Genomic DNA, 26,494 nt, shown 5'->3' on the forward strand with positions numbered 1-26,494 from the left:
GGACAGGGCTGCGTCGTGGCGTAGTAGAGGTCCAGCGCGACTCCCCCGCGCATGCGCAGTGCAGGATGCCGCTACCGCTGCGTCCCGGATGGCCGCGAGCAGCTGACGAACGGCAGACAGCGCGTGGCCTGGGTAGCCGTACTAGTGCGTCCACACTGGCCTTCCTCAGAAAAAAAAAAGAGGGGATTATAAAAGGAAGAAATGTGCAGCAACCTGACAGCGAACACCTAGGACAAGACTGGAGATAATATAACAAACCCCAAGGCTGTGTGGTGTATCCTAGTAATCCCGCTTGTGTTATTAAAGTGAACAACAACATCTTTTGCTTTCCCATAACATCTCAAAGATTTAAAAAAAAAACAACAGATAAAGTCTAGCACAATGATGGATTATTGACAAATTCATTATAATGAACAAACACTGGCAGCTGCCAAGGGATCAAATGGCTGCAGCTTGTGAGAGCATAAGGTGAAGTGATCTGCACTCCGCCCTGCCTCTTAGTGCAGACTGACCGGAAGCTCGTGTGTGACTATGAGAGCGAGCTGTGGCGCAGATGGTGTGGAAAGGTATCCAGGCTGTCCTCCTCACTGTGTGAAAACAAGTTTTCTGGTTGTTAACAAAATAACAATGGGGTTGAGCTGCTCGTTTCTCTTTGCTGGGCTGGGCTCGTCTCTTTGCTGGACTGGGCTCGTCTCTTTGCTGGACTGGGCTCGTCTCTTTGCTGGACTGGCCTGTCTCTTTTCTGGACTGGGCTGCATGGTCTCTTTGCTAGAGTGTCTCTTTGGTGGACTGGGCTGTCTCTTTTGTGGACTGGGCTGTCTCTTTTGTGGACTGGTTTGGCCTGTCTCTTTGCTGAACTGGACAGGGCTATGTCTCTGTTGGACTGGGCTGCTCTGTCTTTGCTGTGCTGTCTCTTTGGTGAACTAGGTTGTCTCTTTGGTCAACTGGGCTGTCTCTTTGGTGGACTGGACTAGGCTGTCTCTTTGATGTACTTGACTGTGGCTGTCTACAGGACTGTCTCTTTGATGTACTTGGTTTTATGTTCTCTACAGGGGTGGTTCTATCGGTGTGACCTAGGAGGCGGCACTTTTTCTCTGAGAAAAAAAGCCCTGCCTGTCACCAACCTTAAAAAAAAAATGCACAGGAAAAATCAAGTTTTTTTTTTGTTTGCTTGCAGCATTTTATCTTTCCGTAGGCATTTTTAGTCACTTGCAATGTTCCTTTGAACATGCTAGCAAACTTGACTTCTCCAGGAAGATTCCGTTCCCAAGCACAACATTCTCCCTCCTTGCATGTCACACCTTTCTCCTCTTCTGGGAGTAAATCATTTTTCTCTTTGCTGGCCCAGCTCCTCAACATCTTCACACTCTTCATAGCCGATTATGTAGCTGCTGGGCAGGAGCAAAGAGCAATACAATAGAGTGACAGCTCTGAGTCTGCTGACGTCACATCTAAGATGGCGGTGCCCAGCAGCAGTCTTAGGGCTTTTGGATGTCTACGGAGGTTTGACCAGGTAAACCACACATATACTGTGTATATGATAAACACATATATACTGTTAAAAGAAGATTGATTGGGTGTCAGGGTCTCTTTAAGTTGTGGAAAGTAAGGATTCTATACCTGGCTTGCTGTGTAAGTGGCAACAATGTAAAAAGGAAGGGTTCAACATTGTAACATGTACAGGGCACCTTACTGTAAGCATGGATAAGCTGTGGATGGGAAAGGTTACTTCTTATTAGAATGGACACGTTATGAATGGTTCCTTACAGTATACAGAGTGATGAGTCCACTGAGTATCCAGTAGTCATGTTTATCCTTCGTTAGATCCTATATTAATTAGGTCGGCAATAGATGCTTGGTAACAGTAAGTACCTTTCCTCCAATGTGCCTCTTCATTATGGTTTATTCTTGTAACTGTTATTATTTTCCTTTCCTCAGGACATTATATGGTGATTGATACCAGCTCTTCCTCCCTGCCCCAGAAAAAGACTGCAGTTTTGAAATCAGGTAGCTATGGTGCCCAACCAGATGAAGCGTGTCTGAACTTCTGGTATCAGCTAGGAGGAGAACAGCCAGGTAAGTGACGATGGGGGGCGGTAATGGCTCACATTGACTTTCCTGGGTTACACATAAGACCTGTGTCAACAGGCTTTTGTTCGATTTAAGCAGATTTTGCATCACCACAGAAGGGAATGCAAAACCTGCTTGAGGCTGCTCAAAAGGTGACCAACTGATGGTCAAGCGCACCTGTCAGTGAATTCTGAATGATCTCAGACGTGCTTTAAACTGATGTCATTGACACAAGTCCAAAGCCCTTCAATACAGACTGTAGTAGTATGAATTTAATTTGTTGGCTTCATTCAACCCAAGACTCGGTATATATAAGCATTTACATATGGTTCAAGTCAGAGTCAAAGCCAAATGACAAATCTACAATTTTCTATTCTTTCCTGACTTTGAAGGCTTGAGTAAAATACATCCTAGAGCAGGGGTGCTCATCCTATGGCCCGTGGGCCACATGTGGCCCTTCAAGCCCTCTGATGTGGCCCTTCAAGCCCTCTGATGTGGCCCTCGACCTCAAACTTAATGCAGGAGTTTTGGTGTGCTTTCAAAAAGTGCACCATACCCACAAGATATAATAGAAGTCTATGGAAAAGAGTAGCTAACTCCCAGGAAAGATGCAGGTGCACTGCAAATCAGTGTGACAGCAGCCTTATAGGGGGGCTCAGGACAGTAAGGGCTCATTGCGGTTTGGGGGGAACATTAAAACCCTATAGTTGAGACATGTTTTTACTACACCCCCCAACCAATGATGTAGCTTCAGGGGTCACAATGGCAACCCTGCCCCATGCTCTAGGAGGCATCCCTTTCATTCTGTTTTACATTTAAACAAGAGGGGCGACATATACATTAACCGATCCTCTCCATTTTCCTCCTGCAACTGCTGAAAAATTGGCTTCTCCTCCTCTCCGTCCCGTCGTCATTTAGCTGCTACAGGAGGAAAATCTTATTTTTCAAACAAAAAAATAAAAAATGTTGAGCCATTTTTTAATGTGGCCAGCGATCGGCTACCAAATCTTTTAAGTGGCCCTCGCTATTCAAAAGGTTGAGCACCCCTGTCCTGGAGCCTAGATAGGGGTCTGTGTACTCTGTAAGCAGCATAGACTAGTCATGTTCCACATTGTTCCTATAAGCCTGTTGCTACAATATATAAATGGAGTAATTAATAAGTGTTGTGATTTCACTTAATTAGTGTCAGCTGGCAGCATTATTATTATTTCATAAATTTGAGCCAGGATCTGTATGTATATTGTAGTTGCGCTAATTGATTTTAGTATTATATTGTTGCTGCAATATACAGTACTTATAAAGTATTACGTGACTAAACAATATGCTTATTCTCCAAAAACAGTCCATACATATCCACTACTGAATGGCCCTGTAATCTATTTCTTTATAAAATTGTTTCTTGCTGTATTTTTCTGCCTCCTTGTAATGTCTTCTGTGAGCTCTCAAACCTCTGGTTCCCCCCTCATTTCCATTTATTTGGAAACAGCAATCTGGTTTGATTGGTTGTGGTCATGTGCACTGCTCTATGCACAATACAAATCACATAGTCCATCTCAGGAAAGAGCAAGAGAGGGTGGCTACATTTTTATATACAGTGGGATTATAGAGAAAGAACATAGCCACCCGCTAACAGGAACTCAGATTGCAGCAGCAAAAATAAAAAGAAATTTGGAGGAGACTGTGCGCAATAGATGTCATGTCATTTACCAATTCCTTCCTTTTCAGAATCAACAGAGTCAGTGACCACTGACTCTGTCCATTCATAACCGAGCATCGTACTGTGTTTATGATGCTTCAGTTATGAATGGACAGGAGCCTCTGTCTCCTGTTCATTATCGTCAATGCTGAAGCTGATGAGAAAGGGACTGGAGAATCTGTGTCCTCAGTCCCTTTCTCTGTCTCAAAAAGGAGATGTCAGGGTTCTGTTTAGACCCTGGATATCTCACCAAAGCCCTGCCCCCCCCCCCCCCCCCCAACAGGGCTAATAAAAAAAAAAAATAATGAAAAAAAGAAAGAAGTGTATTAAATATTTAAAGGATATATATATATATATATATATATATATATATATATATATATATATATATATATATTTTTTTTTTTTTTTTTTTTATTTATCTTTATTATTTTTTTACTATATATATATATATATATATATATATATATATATTTTTTTTATTTATCTTTATTATTTTTTTACTATATATATATATAGTAAAAAAATAATAAAGATAAATAAAATTGTAAAAAGAAAAAAAACTGACACAGTCTACGCCTCATCAGTGCCGCACATTAGTGCCTCCTTATCAGTGGTGTTCAGTGCTGCCTCATCAGCACTGCATATTAGTGCCACTGTCACAAAAAAAGTATCAGTAATTGGTATCGGTGAGTACTTGGGGGAAAAAAAAGTATCGGTACTTGTACTTGGTCTTAAAAAAGTGGTATCACTGCAGCCCTAGTCAGAATACAATGTCCCGGTTGGGGAGATAAGGGAATCTCTTGGCTGGTTGAAAAAAAATAAAAAAAATGATTAACCGTATAGGATGAGCAGTTGTATATTCTGGGTTATAGTCTAGGAAATGCCGCTGTTCAGTTCTTTGTGGTTATATTCTAGAGAAAACTGCTATTCTCCATTGTTTTCCTTATAAGAATAGACTGATGCAATAACAACCAGTTTTCTTCAAAAAAAAAATCTAAAAAGTAACAAAATGTTTTTGTTTCCTAATAAAAAAATTACACTTAAAAGTGCTAATAAAGTCAGTTATTGTAAAAATCACGGACATTCAGGGTTTTTTTTATAACGAAAGAGACCCTAGAAGTCTCTTCTGTCATAAACCTCCCCCGCTGCCTGTCAGCGAGTAATGTGATCTGAGACGCACATGCGCAGCTCAGACCACATTTATTTCCCGCTCTGTGTACTGCTGCGCTGTGACTCCCATACAAATGCAAGGGAGTGTCATGGCCCCGGCACAGCCAATCAATCGGCTAAAGATCGCAAACCCGGAAGAAAGACCGGGCAAAGAAGCAGCCGGGGACAAGGGAGAGAGGTGAGAGCGCATCGCTGGAGGGCTGCATTTGTAGGTACGTTTGTCATAATGTACTAGTATGTAGTGCATACTATTACATTATGGCTTAAGACTGCCGGGGGATCTGTTCTGGTTTTATTTATTTTTTTAAATGTAGACTTTACTACGGCTTTAAAAATGTCTGTCCCCCCCCCTTTTTTTTTTATTATCAGTAGGTTTGCTCTGACATGATGCAATAAATGCTGCTATGCTTTTGACAGGAACACTGAATGTGTTAATTGAAGAGGATAATGGAAAGAAGAAAGTTAAGAGACAGTTACTGAGTATCAGTGGGAAACATCAAGAAAGCTGGCACCACAAAAGTCTGGCACTCCAGTCTGAGAGACCCTGGGTGGTAAGACTAATCCCATGAATTGAATATATTACTGCTGATAAACTATGCTTTTAAAAAATCTATGTTATTTGCAAATATACAGGGATACTAAGAAGGTTTGCATTTATAATGTCTTTCTTTTTTCTTTTTTTTCATACCCATGCCGAGAGCTGTAAACACTGTTCTGTTTACATTCATCTTCTCTCCAGTCTGCACTATAACTGCAGACAAGGAGTGATGACAATACAGGCATGGTTTACTCCATGTGCAAAATTCAGTGCTTCATAGCAGCATGTCTATCTTTTACTGATCTGACCACAATAAGGTTTCATTTGATTGGTTAAAACAGTAGTAAATCACCACTAAAATAAAAATAAGGTGCCCCTGCATGGTTAAGTTATAATGTACGAGTTTGCACCACATACTAGCACATTATGACAGACTTACCTGTAAAGCAGATTCCTCACATGCAGCGCTGTCACAGATCCCCAGCGCGGCCCTCTTCATCTGGTCTTCCTTCCGGGTTCACAGGCTCTGGCTGTACGAGTAGCCAGGGCTTTGGTGATGTCACTCTTGCGCATGGGTGAGCTCACGGGGATGCCGTCCCTTCAGAGTACATGTGCCGCGTTTAGGTGATTTTCACTGTATCTACAGGTAAGGCTTACCTGTAGGTACAAGTTCAAAAGTGGAGTTTACCGCCACTTTAATATGGGATCATATGCTTTACGTATCATCATTATCCTTTGTTCTGCTGGTACTAACTCTCTCTTTTCTCCATGCAGCTGTTGTTTGAAGTAGTGGGGGCTGGTGGAGATCGTTCTTATATTGCTGTGGATGATATTCACATAAGACATCACCGTTGTCATGAAGCAGGTATTAAACAAGCCCTCAATTTTAGTAAAACCTACAGCTTTTAATAGCTATGGAGTCAGTGGATTTACCCCCTTTCTCCTGCAGTGTCATGTGACTTTGAATGGGGATCATGTGCTTGGACCAATGTTCGGATCCCCTTAATGGACACTTATGATTGGGACTGGACATATGGAAAAGCTCTAGAAAGACCAATCTTGGCTCCAGAGAAAGACCACAGTCCTGGCACACCAGAAGGTAGGAAAACCCTATATGTTCTATAGACCAATTGTAGTAAACCTGTACTATGTGAAATATAGGAGCTGGCACTGGTGAGCTTTGTTTCCCAGTTGCCAGTTTCCTGGCTATAATGCTGGCCCAATGGCTACAGTAATTCGACTCAGGAACCCAAAGTATGCAGATCAGCAGTTCTGACTTCTCACTGACTTTTAACCTGGGTGAGTGTTCGTGTTCAGCAAATCTGTATTGGTGGCAGGGCCAGCCAACATTTTCAGGATGACAGAAATGGCACTCCCCAGATTTCTTTCAGTGCTGATTTTCTTTAGGGTCACCCTGGGGCATTTGTATGGACCAGAGTGTCTTGTCAGCAGAATGTCAGATTGTTCACTTACCCTACAAAATACCACGGTAGAGGATGTCCTGAATCTGCCACAGCATCTTGGGGAAAAGTGGACAGGACTTGACAGACAAACTATAAGAGGAAGATGCATGAAACATTTACTAATTGTGGAATGTTATATGCCTTTGCCATAGTTGATTAATGCCTATAGCCAGGTCCTTGCCACCTTCACCTATACACAATTATTGACTTTTTCACTTGGATATCAACTACCCATTGACTACTCTATTCTATAGTACGGTTAATTCTGGGCATTAAAATACTGTGGGGTTGTAAGAAGTTTACATACAGTGCCTTATACGCCTATATTCATACTCCTTGAAATTTTCTAACTTTTGTCATGTTACCACCAAACACGTAAATGTATTTTATTGGTATTTTATTTGATAGACCAACACAAAGTGGCACATAATTGAGAAGTGGAAGGAAAATGATAAATGGTTTTCAAATTTTTTACAAATATGTGAAAAGTATGTCGTGCATTTGTATTCAGTCCCCTGAGTCAATACTTTGTAGAACCGCCTTTTTCGCTGTAATTACAACTGCAAGACTTTTTGGTGATGTCTCTACCATCTTGGCACATCTAGAGAGTGACATTTTTGCCCATTCTTCTTTGCAAAATAGCTCAAGCTCTGTCGGATTGGATGGAGAGTGTCTGTGAACAGCAATTTTCAAGTCTTGCCACAGATTCTCAATTGGATTTAGATCTGCATTTTGACTGGGTCATTCTAACACATGAATATGTTTCGATGTAAACCATTCCATTGTAGCTCTGTGACAAAATGTGGAAAATGTCAAGGGGTATGAATACTTTTACAAGGCACTGTAAAAAAAATCCCCCATGTAAATATAATTTACAATTATAGTAATCCCCTACAGAATGCTAGAATTAGTTAAAGTTGAACTTAAAGTGGAACTTTAACTTCCATTTAAGCTCTCACTACCACCGGGAGCGGGTACCTGGTTTTGACAGGCACCCTTTCTCATTCCGCTAGGATCGGCTAGTTCAAGGTAAGTGTCTTTGTAGCTGCTGACATCAAGTTATTTATTTAAAAAAAGCAAAAGAAGAGTAAGGGCATTTTCATGCTGATCCGTAGAAAAAATGCAGTAAAAATGCATATACGTTTGTATACATTTTTCACAGGACATGTGACTCATAAACCGCATCAAAAATGCAACTGTGGGTGTGTTTTAGCACATTTTCTATGCATTTTAATAGGGAGGTGCATTTTTTTTTTCTCTTTTTTTTAACCACCTCAATAAAGTGCACTTACAAAATTGTCATATTATCAGGTTATTTCTCACACACAGCATATGCATACAACAAATTACACCCCAAAATGCATTCTGCTACTCTTCCCGAGTATGGCGATACCACATGTGTGAGACTTTTACACAGCATCACCACATACAGAGCACCAACATTGAAGTGACACTTTCAGACGTTCTACGAGCAAAAATGACGCATCTCATGTCACAGCCACCTATTACACTTTTGAAAGCCCTGGAGTACCAGGACAATGGAATTGCCCATAAAATGACCCCATTTTGAAACGCTAACACCCCAACGTATAATCTGTCCTTTGAACGGTTCATTTTTTTTTGGGGAAAATGTGTAAAAAAAAACGAAAACGCATTTTTTTTTACACAAAGTGGTCAATTTATAAGATATTTCTAACACATAGCATGTATATAGCAAAAATGACACCCCAAAACACATTCTGCTACTCCTCCCGAGTATGGCGATACCCCATGTGTAGGACTTTTACACAGTCTGGCCACATAGAGATGCTGAACATTGAAGTAGTACCTTCAAGCGTTCTAGGAGCATAAACGACACATCTCATTTCATTCCTACCCATCACACTTTTGAAGGTCCTGGAGCACCAGGACAATGGAATTACCCCCAAAATGACCCCATTTTGGAAAGCAAACACCCCAATGTATATTCTATGAGGCATGGGCTGCAAATAGGTACTCGGGTACTCTGATGGGCTGCAGATCGGTATTCTGGTACTCTGATGGGCTGGAGACAGGTACTCGGGTACTCTGATGGCCTGGTGACAGGTTCTCTGATGGGCTGGTGACAGGTACTTGAGTACTCTGATGGCCTGGTGACAAGTACTTGAGTACACTGATGGCCTGGTGACAGGTACTGGGGTACTCTGATGGCCTGGTGACAGGTACTTGGATGGACTGTGACAGGTACTCGGGTACTCTGATGGGCTGTGACAGGTATTCGGGGACTTTGATGGGCTGTGACAGGTACTTGGGTACTCGGATGGACTGTGACGGGTACTCGGATGGACTGTGACGGGTACTCGGATGGACTGTGACGGGTACTCGGATGGACTGTGACGGGTACTCGGATGGACTGTGACGGGTACTCGGATGGACTGTGACGGGTACTCGGATGGACTGTGACAGGTACTTGGGTACTTTGATGGACTGTAAGTGACAGGTACTATAGTGGGTGGTGACAGGTCCTCTTTATTGGGGGAGGGGGCAATCATTGTGCTCGATGTGTACTGTAAGCGGTAATGAGATGTTGCGGCAATCCACGATTGGTGTGTGAGGAGGAGAACCCAGTAACATCTCGTTACCACGGTTTGTTTACATTTAGGGATTGGCTGTGAAAGGATCACAGCCGATTACGTGGGTAAACAGCCAGCCAATGGCTGTTTACCAGCGTTGGTGACGAGCAGTGTTTCCGGGAACGGCCACCCGCCGCAATAGGTGTGCCGCCTGCCTGTCATTTGACGGCCGGTGTCCTATCATATATGGTCCCCCATCGGATAGTGTCCACTGTGTACTGCGTATGCGCAGTATACAGCACACACAGATTCTGAAAATACCCCAAGATGAACGGCGCCTGCACCGTGAGTCCAGGTTCTGTCCCCACCATCCAAGTGGACATAGAGTTGGAATATAAAAGAGCCAAGCCCGAAGCGTGGCGAGGGGCCCTCAAATTTCCCCAGCCCTATGTCCGCTTGGATGGTGGGGCTACCACCTCCACTCACGTCACAGGCGCCGTTCATCTTTTGAGATTTTCCAAAGCTTCTTCTGCCTGCATGCGCAGTACGGGGCGGACACTATATGATGGCAGGACACTATCTGCCAGAACACCGGCGGTCAGCATATAGTTAAAGATATTTTTATTGCAGTTTTACAACATAGACTTAAAACAAAAAGGCACAAACAAAAACTATACAGATGACAGAATGCTCCTAATCCAGCATATCATAAAAATCCAGGCAGTGTGCAATAATAAACTAGATATTACATCTACCAGTGGACATAACCATCAACAGAGGAGTAAGCAACATGGTTTTTAAACATCCTGTTCCTGTTTAATACAACACTCACAAGGTGAACCCCTGTCATGGTAGTACAGAGGAGAGGGTCGGTGTGCTAACCAGGGATCTGCCCCATATTTTGTTTAAATTATGGATGTCAAAGGTAAGTGTATATATATATATATATATATATATATATATATATATATATATATATATATATATATATATATATATATATATAGGCAGGGAATCATTGACAAGTTTCAGACACATATTCTGCGTTGGTCTCTGACCCCTTCTACATCAGAAGGAGGGCCTTCCTCGCATAGAAAAAGAGGATGGTAGTCTCTTAGCCTGCGGCTGGACAGCAAGGTCACCAAATACACCCATCAGACAGTTTTTAGGGTGCACTATATTTGGCAAACCCAGTGCAGAACATATGAAGGAGCCTATGTCAACCCAGAAGTTGTGTACCAGTGGACAAGTCCAAAAGCAGTGGAGAAAATCAGCAGTTTGTCCACAACTGCGGAAACAGTCAGCAGAGGGGGATAGTACCATTTTATACAGTCTGGCAGGGGTGAGGTGTGAATTATGTAACATTTTTAGTTGAATCACGCTGTCCCTCGAGGAGATAACAGAGGTTTTGAACGGATCACGGAACTCAGACCACTCCTCTTCTGTGATAGAGATATCAAAGGAGGCCCACCTCTCTTGGACCCTCCAAAACCTAGGGTTGGTGCCCATCGTGAGAGTGGAGTAATACGTGGATATAAGTTTTGTCTGGTCCAGGTCTCAGAAGTTTTTCCAGGTCAGGTGTCTTAATAGGAATGAGCAGAGAACCAAACTGAGTATGTATAGCATGCCTGAGTTGGTAATAGTAAAATAGGTATGTCAAAATCTGTCTGTGGTTAAGAAAAGGATTTAAAACACGGGGGGGGGGGGGGGTATATAGATGACAGTTATTTCACTCCCTTTGCTGTCCATCTGATGGCGTCAGGTATAGAACATAACTCCTTAAGGTTAGGGTTTAACCACAAGGGACTGTTGGAGGAGGTCTGCCATGAATCGGTAGACATTTTCGCAACTACCATTCAGGATAAGGAGAGGGAGGTTTGGATTAGCGATATGCCCGGGCCAGGTGGTGTGCATCACCTATAGACAATGTTGTGGAGTATCTCAAATGAGGAAACTTTGGCTCCCTCAGTAGTGGTGCAGGCATTATCAGAGTTAGGGTGGAGCCAATTATGAATGTTAACCAGCTGGAATGCTAGGTAGTAAAGGTAGAAGTTAGGGAATGCCAGACCTGCGAGGGGAAGTGCAGAGTTTCCAGCACCACTCTAGGGGACTGCTAGTTCCAAAGGAACGCAATACAGATGGAGTAAATGCTTCTAAAAATTGATTTGGGAATTTTGCAAGGTGAATTAGCAATAACATACAATAGTTTAGGTAAGTAAATCATTTTAAGGACATTGGCTCTCCCCATTAGATCCAGGGGCAGGTCTTTCCACTGTTTGGTTTGTGTATGTAGTTGTAGCAGTAGGGGGCATAGATTATTGGCAATATACAAGGATAGTGGTAACTGAACTATAACACCTAGATATCTAAAAGAGGTAGCGAATTTCAGTTTAGAGTTAGAGTGAATCAGCGGGAGTACAGTTTGATCTAGTGGAAATAGGATAAAATAGGAGCCAAACAGATCAGTGTAAAGAGTTCCATAGGATTACATGAGATCATGTTTTCTGTTGCTTTTTTTTTTTTATCGCAAAAGCGGAAGAAAACCACATCCATGTGAAAGCAGCCCAAGAGAGTTAGAACACATGCCAGGTTTTTGTTTTGCCATCTGTGTCCCATTAGGGATATTTCCTTTTACTTTACGTATAGCCAAAACACCAGGGTCACCAGAACTAGTGTCTCCATAGGAAGATTTCCTCCCTATTCCTTTTTTGGGGGCAACCCAAAATTTGGAATTTTATTTCACTTTGTATAACCATAAACTGGACAAGTAGAGAGGGTGAATCTTCCTAACGGGGGCACAGACACCAATAAAAACAGATGTTCTAAGCTCTGTCCATTCTATCCACAACTTAAAAAAGGTTTTGCCTTTAGCCCTGGTTTACACTGAATGCAACTATGAAATCGTGATACTTCACTTGGAGTAGTACGATTTCAAAGCTGCAAGTCAGTACAATTTCAGGTGTGACTTGCCTGACATCTGTGCAACTTCATGCACAGATGTGTATGGAAGTCGTACCTGAAATCGCAAAAAATAGCACAGGAACCTTTTTTTCCCAAATCTGTGCAGCACAGATTTGAACAATTCTATTGCCAACAATAGGGTGGGACATTGAACTATCACATCGCATGACAAGTCGCACCGATGTGAACAGGGGCTTAGTTATTATACTTTAAGCGTGGCCATCAGTAGAAGTACAGGCGGTCCCCTAGTTACATACATCTGACTTACAAACGACTACTACTTACAAATGGGGGGAGACAACAGGAAGTGAGAGGAAATCTCCCCCTAGGAAGGGAAATTCACTCCTGTAAATTTATTTGTACCTCCACTGATGCTTTATCACCAAGGCTTGTTTCCACAACAACCCAAGATTTTCAAAATCCAATTGTCATTAGGACAGAAAGTGAGGTGAAATCTTCTGAACAGGAGCACAGACAGCAAAACAAACATTACAGGGCTGTTGGCCCTTCCCTATGCTATCCAAAAAGCTTAAAAATATTTTTTTGGCTGGAGCTACACCTGTTCCGACTTACAAACAGATTCAATTTAAGAACAAACCTACAGACCCTATCTTGTTTGTAACCCTGGGACTATACTGTGGCATTTTATAGGATTATCCTATTCATTGGAGCATGCTGTCATTTGAATTTGATACATCTGATTATGCTGTAGTTTATCATTTATTGTCTCCTACAGGACACTATGCTTTTGTGGACACTGGTGCAATGCACACAGAGGGAACCTCGGCCTGGCTGATCAGTGAGCATCTGCCAGCTACCACCGGATCCTGTTTTAGTTTCTGGTATCGTACGGACTCCCAGGACCATCTCCGTAAGTGATGCAACATGTCCAGGACATTGTTTCAGTATACCTGCCACCAGTTTGCAGTTTTTTGCTGTTAACATGCTACTCAAGTATCAGTTGCACATAGTAGAAAAATATACTGGGGGGACATTTATCAAAACCGGAGCAGACAGAATCTGTCTGGAGCAGCTGTGCATGACAATCAGTCAGCTTCTATCATCAGATTGTTCCGTTAGACTTCGCCTCTGCTAAGTGCCTGAAAACCGCCTCCCATTCACTGCAGTGTGACTTTTCACACTGGGGCGGTGCGCTTGCGGGATGTTACCAAAAGTCTTGCAAGCAGCATCTTTGGGGTGGGTTGGGAGCGCTGTATTTATCTCCCCCAAAACGCCCTGCCCATTGCAATGAATGGGCAGTGCTTCCAAAGCACTGCAAAATGGGAGTTAACCCTTTTTTGGTGTTAAAACTGCCCCGCTAGTAGCCGAAAAGCACCGCTAATAGAGAGCTATAGCACCGCTAAAACGAGCTGCGCTTTAGCGCTAATGGCAGGTGCTGTCAGTGTGAAAGGGGTCTTAAGCTAGAGGCCGATTAGTTGTTATGCACAGCTGCTCTAGTTTTCTGTTTCTGTTTCAATGTATTTATTGATTTATGACACAATGTAAGAAATCAAAAGGAAGCATATAGATCGGCAGCGCAGGGGCTAAAGAATGATCAGGTATTACAGAGGGATCCAAAAGGAATACTAACAGAACTGTTGTTAAACAATTGGTATAATACCGAAGGATAATAAATTCAAAATGGAAAGAAAAAAAAGGCCATGTTCCATAGGCTACTTGCAGTCATTCCGGGGGTGGCCCAACCCCTGCGACCAACCCCAGAGGATGGCATCTGTATGAATGAAGAGCAAGAAAAAGAAGAGCCAGACAGAATGGAAGTAATGGAAGCTCAGAGTCTAGAGAAAGTAGGAGGAAAGGAAGAGAAAAAAAACTTGGACACGACATCGGAAGCAGTCAGAAGGCCCGAACAAGCCGGTTGGAGTGAGTGAATCTCATGGGAAATCCATGGTTCCCAGACCTTCAAAAATGTAGGATGTGAGTCGTTTACAATGCTGGACATCTGCTCATGGAGCATCAAGGCAGTCATACGTGAGGTCACCCTTTGGAAGGCAATGCAGAGGGTCTTCCAAGCCTGGGCTATGGTCCGTTTGGCAGAAATAAAAAGGTGGGTAGACAGCTTCAGCTGGGGCGAGTATAATCCGGGAATCGACAATGCAATGGGGCCAACTTTGCATTTCTGTATACTGTTAAATGGAAGAGGGTCTGGAGCAGGCCAAAAACTCTGGACTAGAACTCCACTAGTCTCGAGCAGACCACCGGATATGCAGGACATCCCCCCCCCCCCCTTTGTCCACAGTTACGAAAGAATGTCATTACTCCAAGGGTATCCATTCAAAGATGTGTAGATGGCTGAGATGAGGCCAAGGGCCCCCCTGGTGCATGCTGGCGCAGGTGTTCAAAGAAAGTTTTTCGAAAGGAGTACAGTGAGGAATATTAATATTTGATCCCCTGCAGATTTTGTAAGCTTGCCCAGTTGCAAAGAAATTAAGGGTCTAAAATTTTAATCATAGGTGTAGTTTAATTGATAGAGACAGAATATCAACCAAAAAAACATGATACAAATGTTATTGAGTTGCAGTTCAGTGAGTAAAATAAAGTATTTGATCCCCAATCAAAACATGACTTAGTACATGGAGAAACCTTTGTTGGCAAGCACAGAGGTAAGATGTTTCTTGTAGTTGGATACAAAGTTTGCATACATCTCAGGAGGGGTTTTGGTTCTCTCTTCTTTACAGATCTTCTCTAAATCCTTAAAGCGTTCTATAATAATGTGTCCCTGTACCTGTGTAATGTAAATAATCTGCACCTATATGAGCGTGGCTCATGGTGCTCAGCTGTTGACAGCTGACACATTTTATTATGATACAGAGTGGTGGGAGGATTTGAAAGAAGTGGGTTAACCACTTTAAGGTTTTTTTGGCTAATGCTTGGCAACTCGAAGTTTCAGCTCCCTCCATACATTTTCTATAGGATTAAGGTCTAGAGACTGTCTAGGCTACTCCATAGCCACTCCTTTGTTGGCTTGGCGGTATGTTTTGAGTCATTGTCATACTGAAAAACCAATCCATGACCCATCTGCAGTATTCTGCCTTAGGGAAGAAGGTTCTAATCCAATATTTTACAATAAATTGCCCCATCCATTAGCCCCTCGCTGCGGCAAAGTTGGCCTGTACCTTTAGCAGAGAAACAGCTCCAAAGCATAATGTTTCCACCTCATGCTTGACTGTAGGAATGGTTTGCTTAGGGTCATAGTCTGCATTTTTCTCCCTCCAAACAGTGAGCCCCCTTCCTCAAGAAGGCACATGTTCAGTCATGCCAATGAACATCTAAACGATTCAGATAAGGATTGGGAGAAAGTGCTATGGTTAGGTGTGACCAAAATTTAGCTCTTTGGCATTAACTTGACTTGATGTGTTTGGAGGAAGAAAAACTCTGACTATGACCCCAAGAACACCATCCCTACAGTGAAGCACGGAGGTGAAAACATTATGCTTTGGGGCTGCTCCTCTGCTAAAGGTACAGGCTGACTTTTCTGCATTAAGGAACCAATGGACGGGGACATGTATTGTAAACTCTTGGATGAGAATCTTTTTCCCTCAGCCAGAACACTGAAGATGGGTCGTGGATGGGTCTTCCAGCATGACAGTGACCCAAAATATACTGCCAAGGCAACAAAAGGAGTGGCTCAAGAAGCACATTAAGGTTGTGGAGTGGTCTAGTCAGTCTCCAGACCTTTATCCTATACAAAACTTATAGAGGGAGCTGAAACTTCGAGTTGACAAGAGACCACCAAGAAACCTTAAGGATTTTGATATTTTAAAGTTGAGTGGACCAAAATACCTTCTGAGATGTGTGCAAACCTGGTAACCAACTACAAGAAACATCTTGCCTATGTACTTGCCAACAAGGGTTTCTCCACCAAGTACTAAGTCATGTTTTGCTTGGGGATCACATACTTATTTACTCACTGAATTGCAACTTAATTTATAGCTTTTTTTGTGTTTTTTTTTCTGTTGATATTCTGTCTCTATCATTTAAAATACACACAATAAAAATTATAGACCCTTCATTTCTTTTGTAAGTGGTCAAATCCTTTTTCTCTGAAGTTCATTGACAGACACAGCATCTTCATCTCGCCTTAGGGTTATATCGGCCCTTTAGGAGAGGACTAGGCAGAAAGTGTTAAAAACAGCAACACTTGCACAGTACTGCCCAGGGGGCAGTCCTACTGGCTGTAACCCCGCACACTGCATCCAGCAGCTCAGTTCGTCAAAAGCAGTACAAACCTAAATAGGAGGGGTGGGTACTGTGTCCGTCAATGAACTTCAGAGAAAAGGATTTTACTGTGAAAGTGTGAACGGACGACCAGGTCGCCGCCTTAACCCCTGGGAAACGGATGCTTGATGTCAGAAAGCCCAAGAGGCACCAATTGCCTTGATAGAATGTGCCGTGGCAGGAAAGGGGGGCGCCCGTCCCCCTATGGCATAACCCTGAACCACAATCTATCTGATCCACCAAGAAATGGTGGCCGATGAGACCGCCAGTCCCTTCCTTGGACCAGCCACCGATACAAACAGCGAGTCCGACCTCTGAAAAGGAGCTGTAGTAAACAGATACACCTGCAGATCCCGGACCACATCCAAGGAATGCAAAGACACCTCTTTGGGGTGTGATGGCCAAGGACATAAGGAGGGAAGCACAATGTCCTCATTTAGATGAAAGGCCAAAACAACCTTTGGCAGAAACGAAGGCAGCGAACGCAGCACCGCTTTATCCTTGTGGAGGATCAAGTAGGGAGACTTGCAAGACAAGACCGTCAACTCAGAAACCCTCCTGGCAGATGTAATAGCCACTAGCAAGACTACTTTCTGAGAGAGTGTCAATAAGGGGATATCTCTAATGTTTTCAAACGGTGGTTTCTGAAGCACCGAGAGCACCAGATTCCAATCCCATGGAGGTGGTCGAACTAATGAATGAGTCACCAAGAGTCGCTGAAAAAAAAAGACAGCCAAAGCTGATATCTGCCCCTTGATGGTGCTTAAGGCAAGTTTCTGATCCACTCCTTGCTGAAAAAACAGCAGGATCCTGGAAATCAAGTATGTGTCGGGATGCCACCCCAACTCCTCACACATTGAGATGTAGGCCGTCCACGTACGATGATAAATCTTCCGAGAAGATGACTTCCGTGCCCTCAACAGTGGATATTACCAAATCCGACAGACCTCGGTCCCTTAGCACCTGGCTTTCAACAGCCATGCCATTAAAGCAGGATGAAGTATTGGACCTTTGCGACAGAAGGTCCTCTCGCATCGGCAGTCGCCAAAGAACATCTGCCACCATTCATACTATGTCGGCGTACCACGGAACGCCTGGGGCAATCGGAATTACCAAAATCCCCTCAGCCTCCACTCTGCGAAGCAGACGTTGTAGAAGTTTGAGTGGGGGAAAAGTATAAATCAGACGATAATGCCCCCATGGAGCCACCAACGCGTCTGCCGCATCCACCCAGGGATCTTTTGACCTGGCCACAAACCTCTGTACCTTCCGATTGAGTAGAGAAACCAGGAGATCCACATCTGGCCCTCCCCACCTTAGGCAAAAGAGCCGAAATACATCTGGATGTATCGACCATTCCCCTTGGTCCAGCATCTGACGACCTAGGTAGTCTGCTTGCCATTTTTCCAAGCCCGGAATGTACACAGCTGACAGAGCCGGCACGCGCCGCTCTGCCCATTGCAGGAAGTGAGTGACCTCTAGTGCTGCAGGAGGCTGTAAAATTTCAATAGGAAATAGTGGTGACACCCTTCAGCAAAATAACAAACATGTCATACTTCCCTCCACTGTGCAGCTAGTTTTGCACAGAGTGGCCCGATCCTCCTGTTCTGGGGGCCCAAGGTGGCTCTCTTGGCTCCTCCCCGCAATGGCTAACCCTCCCTCGGGAAGCTCTAGTCGACCTTGTGGGTGCTCTCCCATTTCCTACACTCTGCATGCATAATCCATAGACACAGAGTGTATGTCTCGTACTCGTCCCCCCAGCGGTTGCGTCATTTGGATTTGATTGACAGCAGCGCTAGCCAATGGCTGCGCTATGAATCTATCCAATGAAAAGCCGAGAAGCCAGCTTAACGCAGGACTTTCGAGGGCTCAGGTAGGTAAACCGGGGGGCTGGGGGGGGGCCTGTAACGATCAGATGTTTTTTCACCTTAATGCATAGAATGCATTAAGGTGAAAGAACGGAAGGTTTACAACCCCTTAAACACTAGATATAAATTATGGGCAAGAAAAAAGTATTCAGTTGTATTTCAGCTGGGGTACCTGTGTTTCTCCCTAAATGTTTCTGTATGGTGCCTTGAAAAAGTATTCATACCCCCTGAAATTTCCCACATTTTGTCTTGTTATAACCAAAAACATAAATTTATTTTATGTGATAGACCAACACAAAGTGGCATGTAATTGGGAAGTGGAAGGAAAGTGATAAATGGTTTTCAACACAGTTTACAAATGTGTAAAGCATGGCATGCATTTTTATTCAGCCCCCGAGTCAATACTTTGGAGAACCACCCTTCCCTGCAATTACAGCTGCATGTCTTTTTGAGTATGTCTTTACCAGCTTTGCACATCTAGAGAGTGACATTTTTGCCCATTCTTCTTTGCAAATAGCTCAAGCTTTGTCTGATTTGGATTGAGATCGTCTGAACAACAATTTTCAAGTCTTGCCACAGATTCTCAATTGAATTTAGGTCTGGACATTGACTGGGCTATTCTAACACATGAATATTCTTTGATTGAAACCATTCCATTGAAGCTCTGGCTGTATGTTTAGTGTTGTTCTGCTGAAAAGTGAACCTCCTCCCCAGTCTCAAGTCTTTTGCAGACTCTTAACAGGTTTTCATCTAAGATTGCCCTGTATTTGGCTCCATCCAGCTTCCCTGTCCCTACTGAAGAAAAGCATCCTGCAACATGATGCTGCCACCACCTTGTTTCATGGCTTGGATTGTGTGTTCAGAGTGATGTACAGTGTTAGTTTTCCGCCACACATGGTGTATTTGCTTTTAGGCGAAAAAGTTCAATTTGGTCTCATCTGACCAGAACACCTTCTTCCACATGCTTTTTCGCAAATAGGATTTCTTATGGCTTTCTTTCAACAGTAGCTTTCTTCTTGCCACTCTTCCATAAAGGTCAGATTTGTGGAGTGCATGACTAATAGTTGCCCTATGGACAGATTTTCCCTCCCAAGCTGTGGATCTCTGCAGCTCCTCCAGAGTTATCATGGGCCTCTTGGCTCCTTCTCTGATTAATGCTTTCCTTGCCCAGCCTGTCAATTTTAGTGGACGGCCATGTCTTGGTAGGTCTGCAGTTGTGCCATATTCTTTCCATTTTCAGATGATGGATTGAACAGTGCTCCGTGAGAGGCTTGGGATATTTTTTTATAATCTAACCCTGCTTTAGCCCTGGCCTGTCTGGTGTGTTCCTTGTCCTTCATGATGTGGTTTGTTCCCTAAGGCTCTCTAACAAACCTCTGAGGGCTTCACAAAACAGCTGTATTTATACTGAGATTAAATTACACACAGGTGGAATCTATTTACTAATTAGGTGACTTCTGAAGACAATTGGTTCCACTAGATTTTAGTTAGGGGTATTAAGAGAAAAAGGGGTCTGAATACAAATGCACACCACACTTTTCAGATATTTATGTGTTTGTCTATCACATAAAATCCCATTAAAAAACATTTTCTTTTTTTTTGCTCAACAGATGAATATTAGGTTGTAACATGACAAAATGTGGAAAATTTCAAGGGGTGTGAATACTTTTTCAAGGCACTGTAAATGTGTCCCAGCACAAGCTCTGAATGGACACAGTATACTAAACATTCACTCTCTGTTCTATAGATCTAGCGGAACTAGTTTTGTATCTCACCAGCGCACAGGGGCTGCAGCCGGTGTGGGTCCTGCGTGGCTTTCACAGCACTGACTGGCAGGAGCAACAGTTACAGGTCAACAGCACTGTGGAGTTCCAGGTAAATCCTGTAGAGTCTTTATGGGCACGTTTTGTTTTTTAAGCGCATATTAATATCTATCGTTGAGCCTTGTTCTGCACTGTGGTGGTGGCCATCTTGGTAGAGGTAGGGGCTCTGCTTCCTAATGATGAGCTGCCCTCTTGATGACTGGAGAGGGAATATTCAAGAAGCAATAAAAATAAAACATACAAGCACCACGATTGCCAGCTGACACTTAAATTCAAAATAATCCCTCATAGGTATACAGATAAGATGCAGTGCAACACAAAATAAAATAAGACAAATATTAAAAACCAATAACATTCAAATCGGCAGAAAATGTCCATCAGAGCACATGGATAATCAAAAAAAAGCTTCCCCAAGTGAGTCTGGTAAACAAAACAATACAGCAGGTGATTCAGGTCCCTCTACCATGGATATTCAAGCCTCTCATCTCATATATTCAACCTGAAACAGGTCACAGAGCCCAATACCCACTGCTGGGGTGATCCTGGATCGATATAGCCGTTGATCTTTCACAGTGTGCAATTATATAAAAGAAGGAAGAGGACAATCTAGTGATCTCTGTAAACACTATTTTATTCTTAAATTATACTCACAAAGATTGCACTCAGAAACGAGTGCTGGTTATAAACACGTCAGGTTGTTTCTAACCCAAAACATGGCCGCGGGTGACGTCAGAACATGACTCCTCCCCCATACGCGTTACATCCTAGTAGGCGGGGACTTCTTCAGCCTGGGGTCAGATACACGTTTGACAGCCCGCTATGCTTGTTATACGGACATAAAATCATGCTCTCCAATAGGGCAGTCGAATCACCATCCTGATCACATATAATGTTTACATAACTAGGGAGAGCGGCTTCCACGTTAGATAAGCTGCTAAAAAAAGAATTGTTACAAAAGATAAATGCGCACATAAAACCAGACTGATAGTGTCAGATAAAGTGTAAGGGACAAATAAAAGACCTCAATACACTGGATTTTACAAATTAAAAGGACACACAATTTCTGCGATTTTAAAGGGAAATACACCCAAATAATAAAACACTCAACCGGGAGCATAAAATGTTATATAAAAAAAAAAAATAAAAAACAATATCGGGACTAATATATAATACAAAATCCACAACTATCTTAAAGATTAAAATATTTTTTTTTTAAATATATAAAATAACCAAATATAATCCAATACAAAATCTACATTAAATTTTACAGTAAACGTACACTATTTGAAATAAAACAATTGAGGTCGAAATCTATATTCATACCCGCTGGTGCCATCACCTTAGTCTCATAGATCCAGAAGGATTCTCTGCGACTTAACTGGCGAATGTAGTGACCACCATGCCAGTGTCTGGGGACTTTTTTCTTTCAATTCCCCAGATTTTCAGGTGCTTAGGATCCTGCTGATGACAAATCCTAAAATGTCTGGATACACTATGGGTTTTAATACCTCTCTTAATATTACGTATGTGTTCTCCCACTCGTACGTGTAGTGCCCTTGAGGTCCTGACAATATATTTTAATCCGCAGTCACACTTGATCATGTACACCACACCTACAGTCACACAAGTAATCAGATCTTTGATCTGATATTGTTTGTTTGTGACTAATGATGTAAACACTTTACGTTTTTTAATGTTATTTCTAGCATGCCTGCGGGTGGCACACCTGCCATATACATAAAAACCAGCCAGAAAACAAAATTTATTTTCAGGAATCCTAGGCGGGTCCAATCACTCCTGGGGCCAAACTGTCACAAAGGGAAGGTGCTTTTCGATATATAAATTCAGGGCGACTAGCAAGATGTGGACCAAGTATACAGTCATATTTCAAAATAGGCCAATGTTTGTCCACAATTTTTTCAGATTTTTTATACTGTATACTATAGTTTATTCAATATTCAAGAAGCAGCAGAAGAGTTTCACAAAACACAAATCCACAGACTGAATGTAGCAGAAGCACAGGGATCCTTGCATTGCAAGTCCTCGGGTACATCCTATAGAAAATAAATCCATACCACTCTTCAGAAGAACTGTGTATGAGTTTATTGAAGATAAGTCTCATCCAGCCACCTAAACTCCTCCCTCTAATGCTTTTCACCTACAATTGTTTTTTATTATAAAACCCTGTTTGTTGATGAAATGCATTAGAAAAGGAGCTCAAGCAGGCAGATGTGACTTTTTATTTCAGGGGTTCAGTATGAATTTCTTGTGCTGGTTGGTGGGGATGGCCATACTTGCAAGTAGTAGTAGTAGTAGTTGTTATGCAACAACAGATGATATCTATGGCTAAGCATATTTATTTAATCCATATTGTTTGAGCACTATATTTGACTGCTTGCTTCACTTCTGCTTCGCAGTTGGTACTGGTACACATGCACATTATGATCAAAATCGTGGTGACTTAAGTACTGTATATGCTGATAGGCTGCAGTGCTAACCCTTCCAGTTGCTGCTGCCTGGGGGTTCCCCGTCATCCAATTTTTTCTCTTCTCTCTTGTGACATCTCTTCTCCAGCCTCCAGGTTCCCCTCCAGAGTCCTCACCGTCACCAATCGGTCACACAGACCCGGGAGACCCCGCTCCGGGGAGAACATGAAGCAGCTGCGCAGAGGAGGGTAGGCGGGGCATTAGGCTCTGCCTCCGCCAGTTATCCTACGGCTACATAGACGACCCGGGCAGTCTGGCCAGTCAACTCATCGGCCGTCATGGGGACGCCTGTCGCTTCCCTCCCCACTGCCACCTAGGCAGTACTACTTTCTAGGTGAAGTGCTGTGCCCGCGCTGCGCTCGAGCAGGCCAGCCATGGCGCCGGAGACTAATTAGTGTGGGAGGCAGCCGCGAGAGGATGGGTGGGACTTTTTTTGTGCCCCCCCCATGGCACTTTCCATGGCTGCCATACCCTAGATACGCCACTGCATATCATTATAAGACAGAGCTAATTTTGTTTGTCTCCAAAGTATCTCTGTACAGTGAATGCAGCCCTTCACTTCCAGGTTGGGTAGCTCCGGCTCTCTCTCTGGTAGGGTCCCCTGCTGTAGTGGGTGCTCTGTCCGCTCTCTACTATCCTGGGCTCCTCTCTGTCTGTGGAGCGATGTCCGGAATCTTCTACTACTGCAAAGCTTTGTACAGAGATACTTCGGAGACATCTCAGGCTGACATTGCTACAGTCCTTTGTGTGTGCCTTCACGGTTCCGGGATTGTGAGCTGCTTATCCATACATTACAGGTGACATCAGCAGGAGAATTACAGGCGCATTTGACCCACTGCCGTATGGTATGTGTGTCCATCATTGCTGGTAAGCGTACCCTATCATGTGCACACAGTTTTTAGGATCTGATTGACACACTTACATCTGCATCAAGTTTCTCTGGAAGGGAGACTCCAAAGAACTCTTTCACGTTCATATTTATGAACTGTCACACGTAGTTTAGTGTATTAGCACCCACAGTGTTTCCTTTTGAGTGACTCCAGATTTTGTGTGGATTCTTTTTGGAACATTTCATTGTTTAAGTACCACTATACGTATATTTTTCACTTTATCACTATGTTTTCATGTATGTGGTTATATTTTTAAGCACTACACATATTGTTTCACACCCTTTAGAATTCTGTCTGGCTGAATGTGTTTGTGCTCGCACCCAATTCATGTACCTGTAATAGAGGGGTACATGAATCTGTTGGCTCCCAGTACTGAGGTTGAAGTGTCCATACTCCTTCCTCAGTGTACTCCCTTCCCAGCCACTGTGTTTGTTACACTGACAGGCGCATTGCTGATGATTTTTGTAAAGGGAGTCAGTGGAGCCCGATGGGGAAATGAGAGACTAGTTCCCCATCAAGTCCAAGTTACTGTTGATTGACAAGGCAGAGCAGTGTGCAGATCCAAAGCCACTATGCAGTCCAGTAAAAAAAAAAAAAAAAAATGTATTCTTTATCATTTTCATGTTATACAGATTAAAAACAAACCTTACAATTTTGACCTTAGGGAATGGTGCATATCATGGTCTACAGAAAGCATATACATGGAAACTGACAACTGCAAATTGCCAAGTTGTAATCAGTAGCGTAAACCAGACACGATAATTCAGAGGAGCCCTCAGCCCCACATTAACCATTTACAAACAGGAAACCACAATCATGTCCAACTACTCTGGCTGAGCGGTGTCTTTAAAAAAAAACTAAAACAAAAAACAAAAAAATAAAAAAAAAACAAAAAAAAAAAAACAGCCCAGTAGCCGCCTGTGTGCCCAATCCAAAAATGGAAAAATGGGTGTTAGAAAAATAAGGGGGGGGGGGGGGGTTAAGGGAGTGGAGAGGGGCAAACAAAGGAAGCTATTAAGTATGCAACAAGGGACAAGCATCCCACCAAACACTCCATCAAAGGTTAACTGGTCATGTCACACTTGAGAACCCATCATGTCATTTGGTGGAAAGGGTAGAATAAGTCCAATACCACCACATTTTTCCCGAAACATTCCTCTTTCATTAGTTGAGACAATAGTTTCCACCATGTGCCCGATTTCAATAATCTTAGCAAACCACAAGCTGATGAGGGCACAACTGTTTCCAAAATAATGGAATGCAGCACTTTGCAGCATTGAGAACGCTTTGAGTCCGCTGTCATGCACTGTCAATCGCAAGTTAAATGGACCTGATGGGAAACTGGTCCCTCATCAGGCTCTGACCACTCAGCGACACAAGTCATTTCCTAAATATGGGCATTGACATAATTGGATATTAACATCACCACCATCTGTGGCCTGTTTGTTTACAATGAGCTTTTGGCTAAGGTATCAGAATGGGGCCAGGGATACAGCACTGTGCAGGAAGGTGTCACATACATTGCAGCTTCCCATCACAGACATGCCCCACTCTAAAGCTGGCCATACACCTATAGATTATCTGCAGATTTTCTATGGTTAGATGGAAAAGTGGGAGATTCCTCCATCCACACAGTTTAGGGAACATGGAGAAATCTGTTTCAATTTTTCCATCTAACCATAGAAAATCTTCAGATAATCTATAAGTGTATTGCCAGCTTAAGTACTGGTGTACCGCCATACTCCAGCTCAGAGCTGGTCCAAATTACTGTCAGTCGCTTAACCACCTTCAGACCGGACCATTTTGCTGGTAAATGACCAGAGGTCTTTTTACAATTTGGCACTGCGCTGCTTTAACTGGTAATTGCGCGGTCATGCAATGTTGTACCCAAACAAAATTTGCGTCCTTTTCTTCCCACAAATAGAGCTTTCTTTTGATGGTATTTGATTGCCTCTGCAATTTTTATTTTTTGCGATATAAACGTAAAAAGACCGCAAATTTTGAAAAAAAATGATATTTTCTACTTTTTGTTATTAGAAAAATCCAATAAACTCAATTTTAGTCATACATTTAGGCCAAAATGTATTCAGCCACATGTCTTTGGTAAAAAAAAAAGTCAATAATTGTATATTTATTGGTTTGCGCAAAAGTTGTCACATCTACAAACTAAGGTACGTTTTCTGGAATTTACGCAGCTTTTAGTTTACGACTGCCTATCTCATTTCTTGAGGTGCTAAAATGGCAGGGCAGTACAAAACCCCCCCAAATGACCCCATTTTGGAAAGTAGACACCCTAAGGAAATTGATAAGTGGCATGTTGAGCCCATTGAATATTTTATTTTTTTGCCTCAAGCGATTGAATAATGACAAAAAATATTTTTTTTTTTTTTTACACAAAGTTGTCACTAAATGATATATTGCTCACACATGCTATGGGCATATGTGAAATGACACCCCAAAATAAATTCTGCTGCTTCTCCTGAGTACGGGGATACCACATATGTGGGACTTTTTGGGAGCCTAGCCATGTACGGGGCCCCGAAAACCAAGAACCGCCTTCAGGTTTTCTAAGGGCGTAAATATTTGACTTCACTCCTCACTACCTATTACAGTTTTGAAGGCCATAAAATGCCAAGATGGCACAAAACCCCCACAAATGACCCCATTTTAGAAAGTAGACACCCCAAGCTATTTGCTGAGAGGCATGTTGAGTCCATGGAATATTTTATATTTTGCCA

The 26,494-nt window shown here is 42.8% G+C and overlaps 1 protein-coding gene across 1 annotated transcript in view; it reads left to right on the forward strand.

Annotated features, from left to right (window-relative positions):
* Positions 1 to 26,494, forward strand: part of MAMDC4 (MAM domain containing 4) — a 123,686-nt gene that overhangs the window by 84,856 nt on the left and 12,336 nt on the right. The window contains exons 21-26 of the mRNA XM_077477051.1: positions 1,939 to 2,076; positions 5,357 to 5,490; positions 6,252 to 6,342; positions 6,427 to 6,576; positions 13,190 to 13,324; positions 20,305 to 20,432. Of these exons, the coding sequence (XP_077333177.1) occupies positions 1,939 to 2,076; positions 5,357 to 5,490; positions 6,252 to 6,342; positions 6,427 to 6,576; positions 13,190 to 13,324; positions 20,305 to 20,432 (776 nt within the window). The remainder of the gene's footprint in view (positions 1 to 1,938; positions 2,077 to 5,356; positions 5,491 to 6,251; positions 6,343 to 6,426; positions 6,577 to 13,189; positions 13,325 to 20,304; positions 20,433 to 26,494) is intronic.

Source organism: Lithobates pipiens, unplaced genomic scaffold (assembly GCF_037356315.1).
Source record: "Lithobates pipiens isolate NorthernLeopardFrog02 unplaced genomic scaffold, aLitPip1_a1.2 Scaffold_1, whole genome shotgun sequence".
Taxonomy (NCBI): domain Eukaryota; kingdom Metazoa; phylum Chordata; class Amphibia; order Anura; family Ranidae; genus Lithobates; species Lithobates pipiens.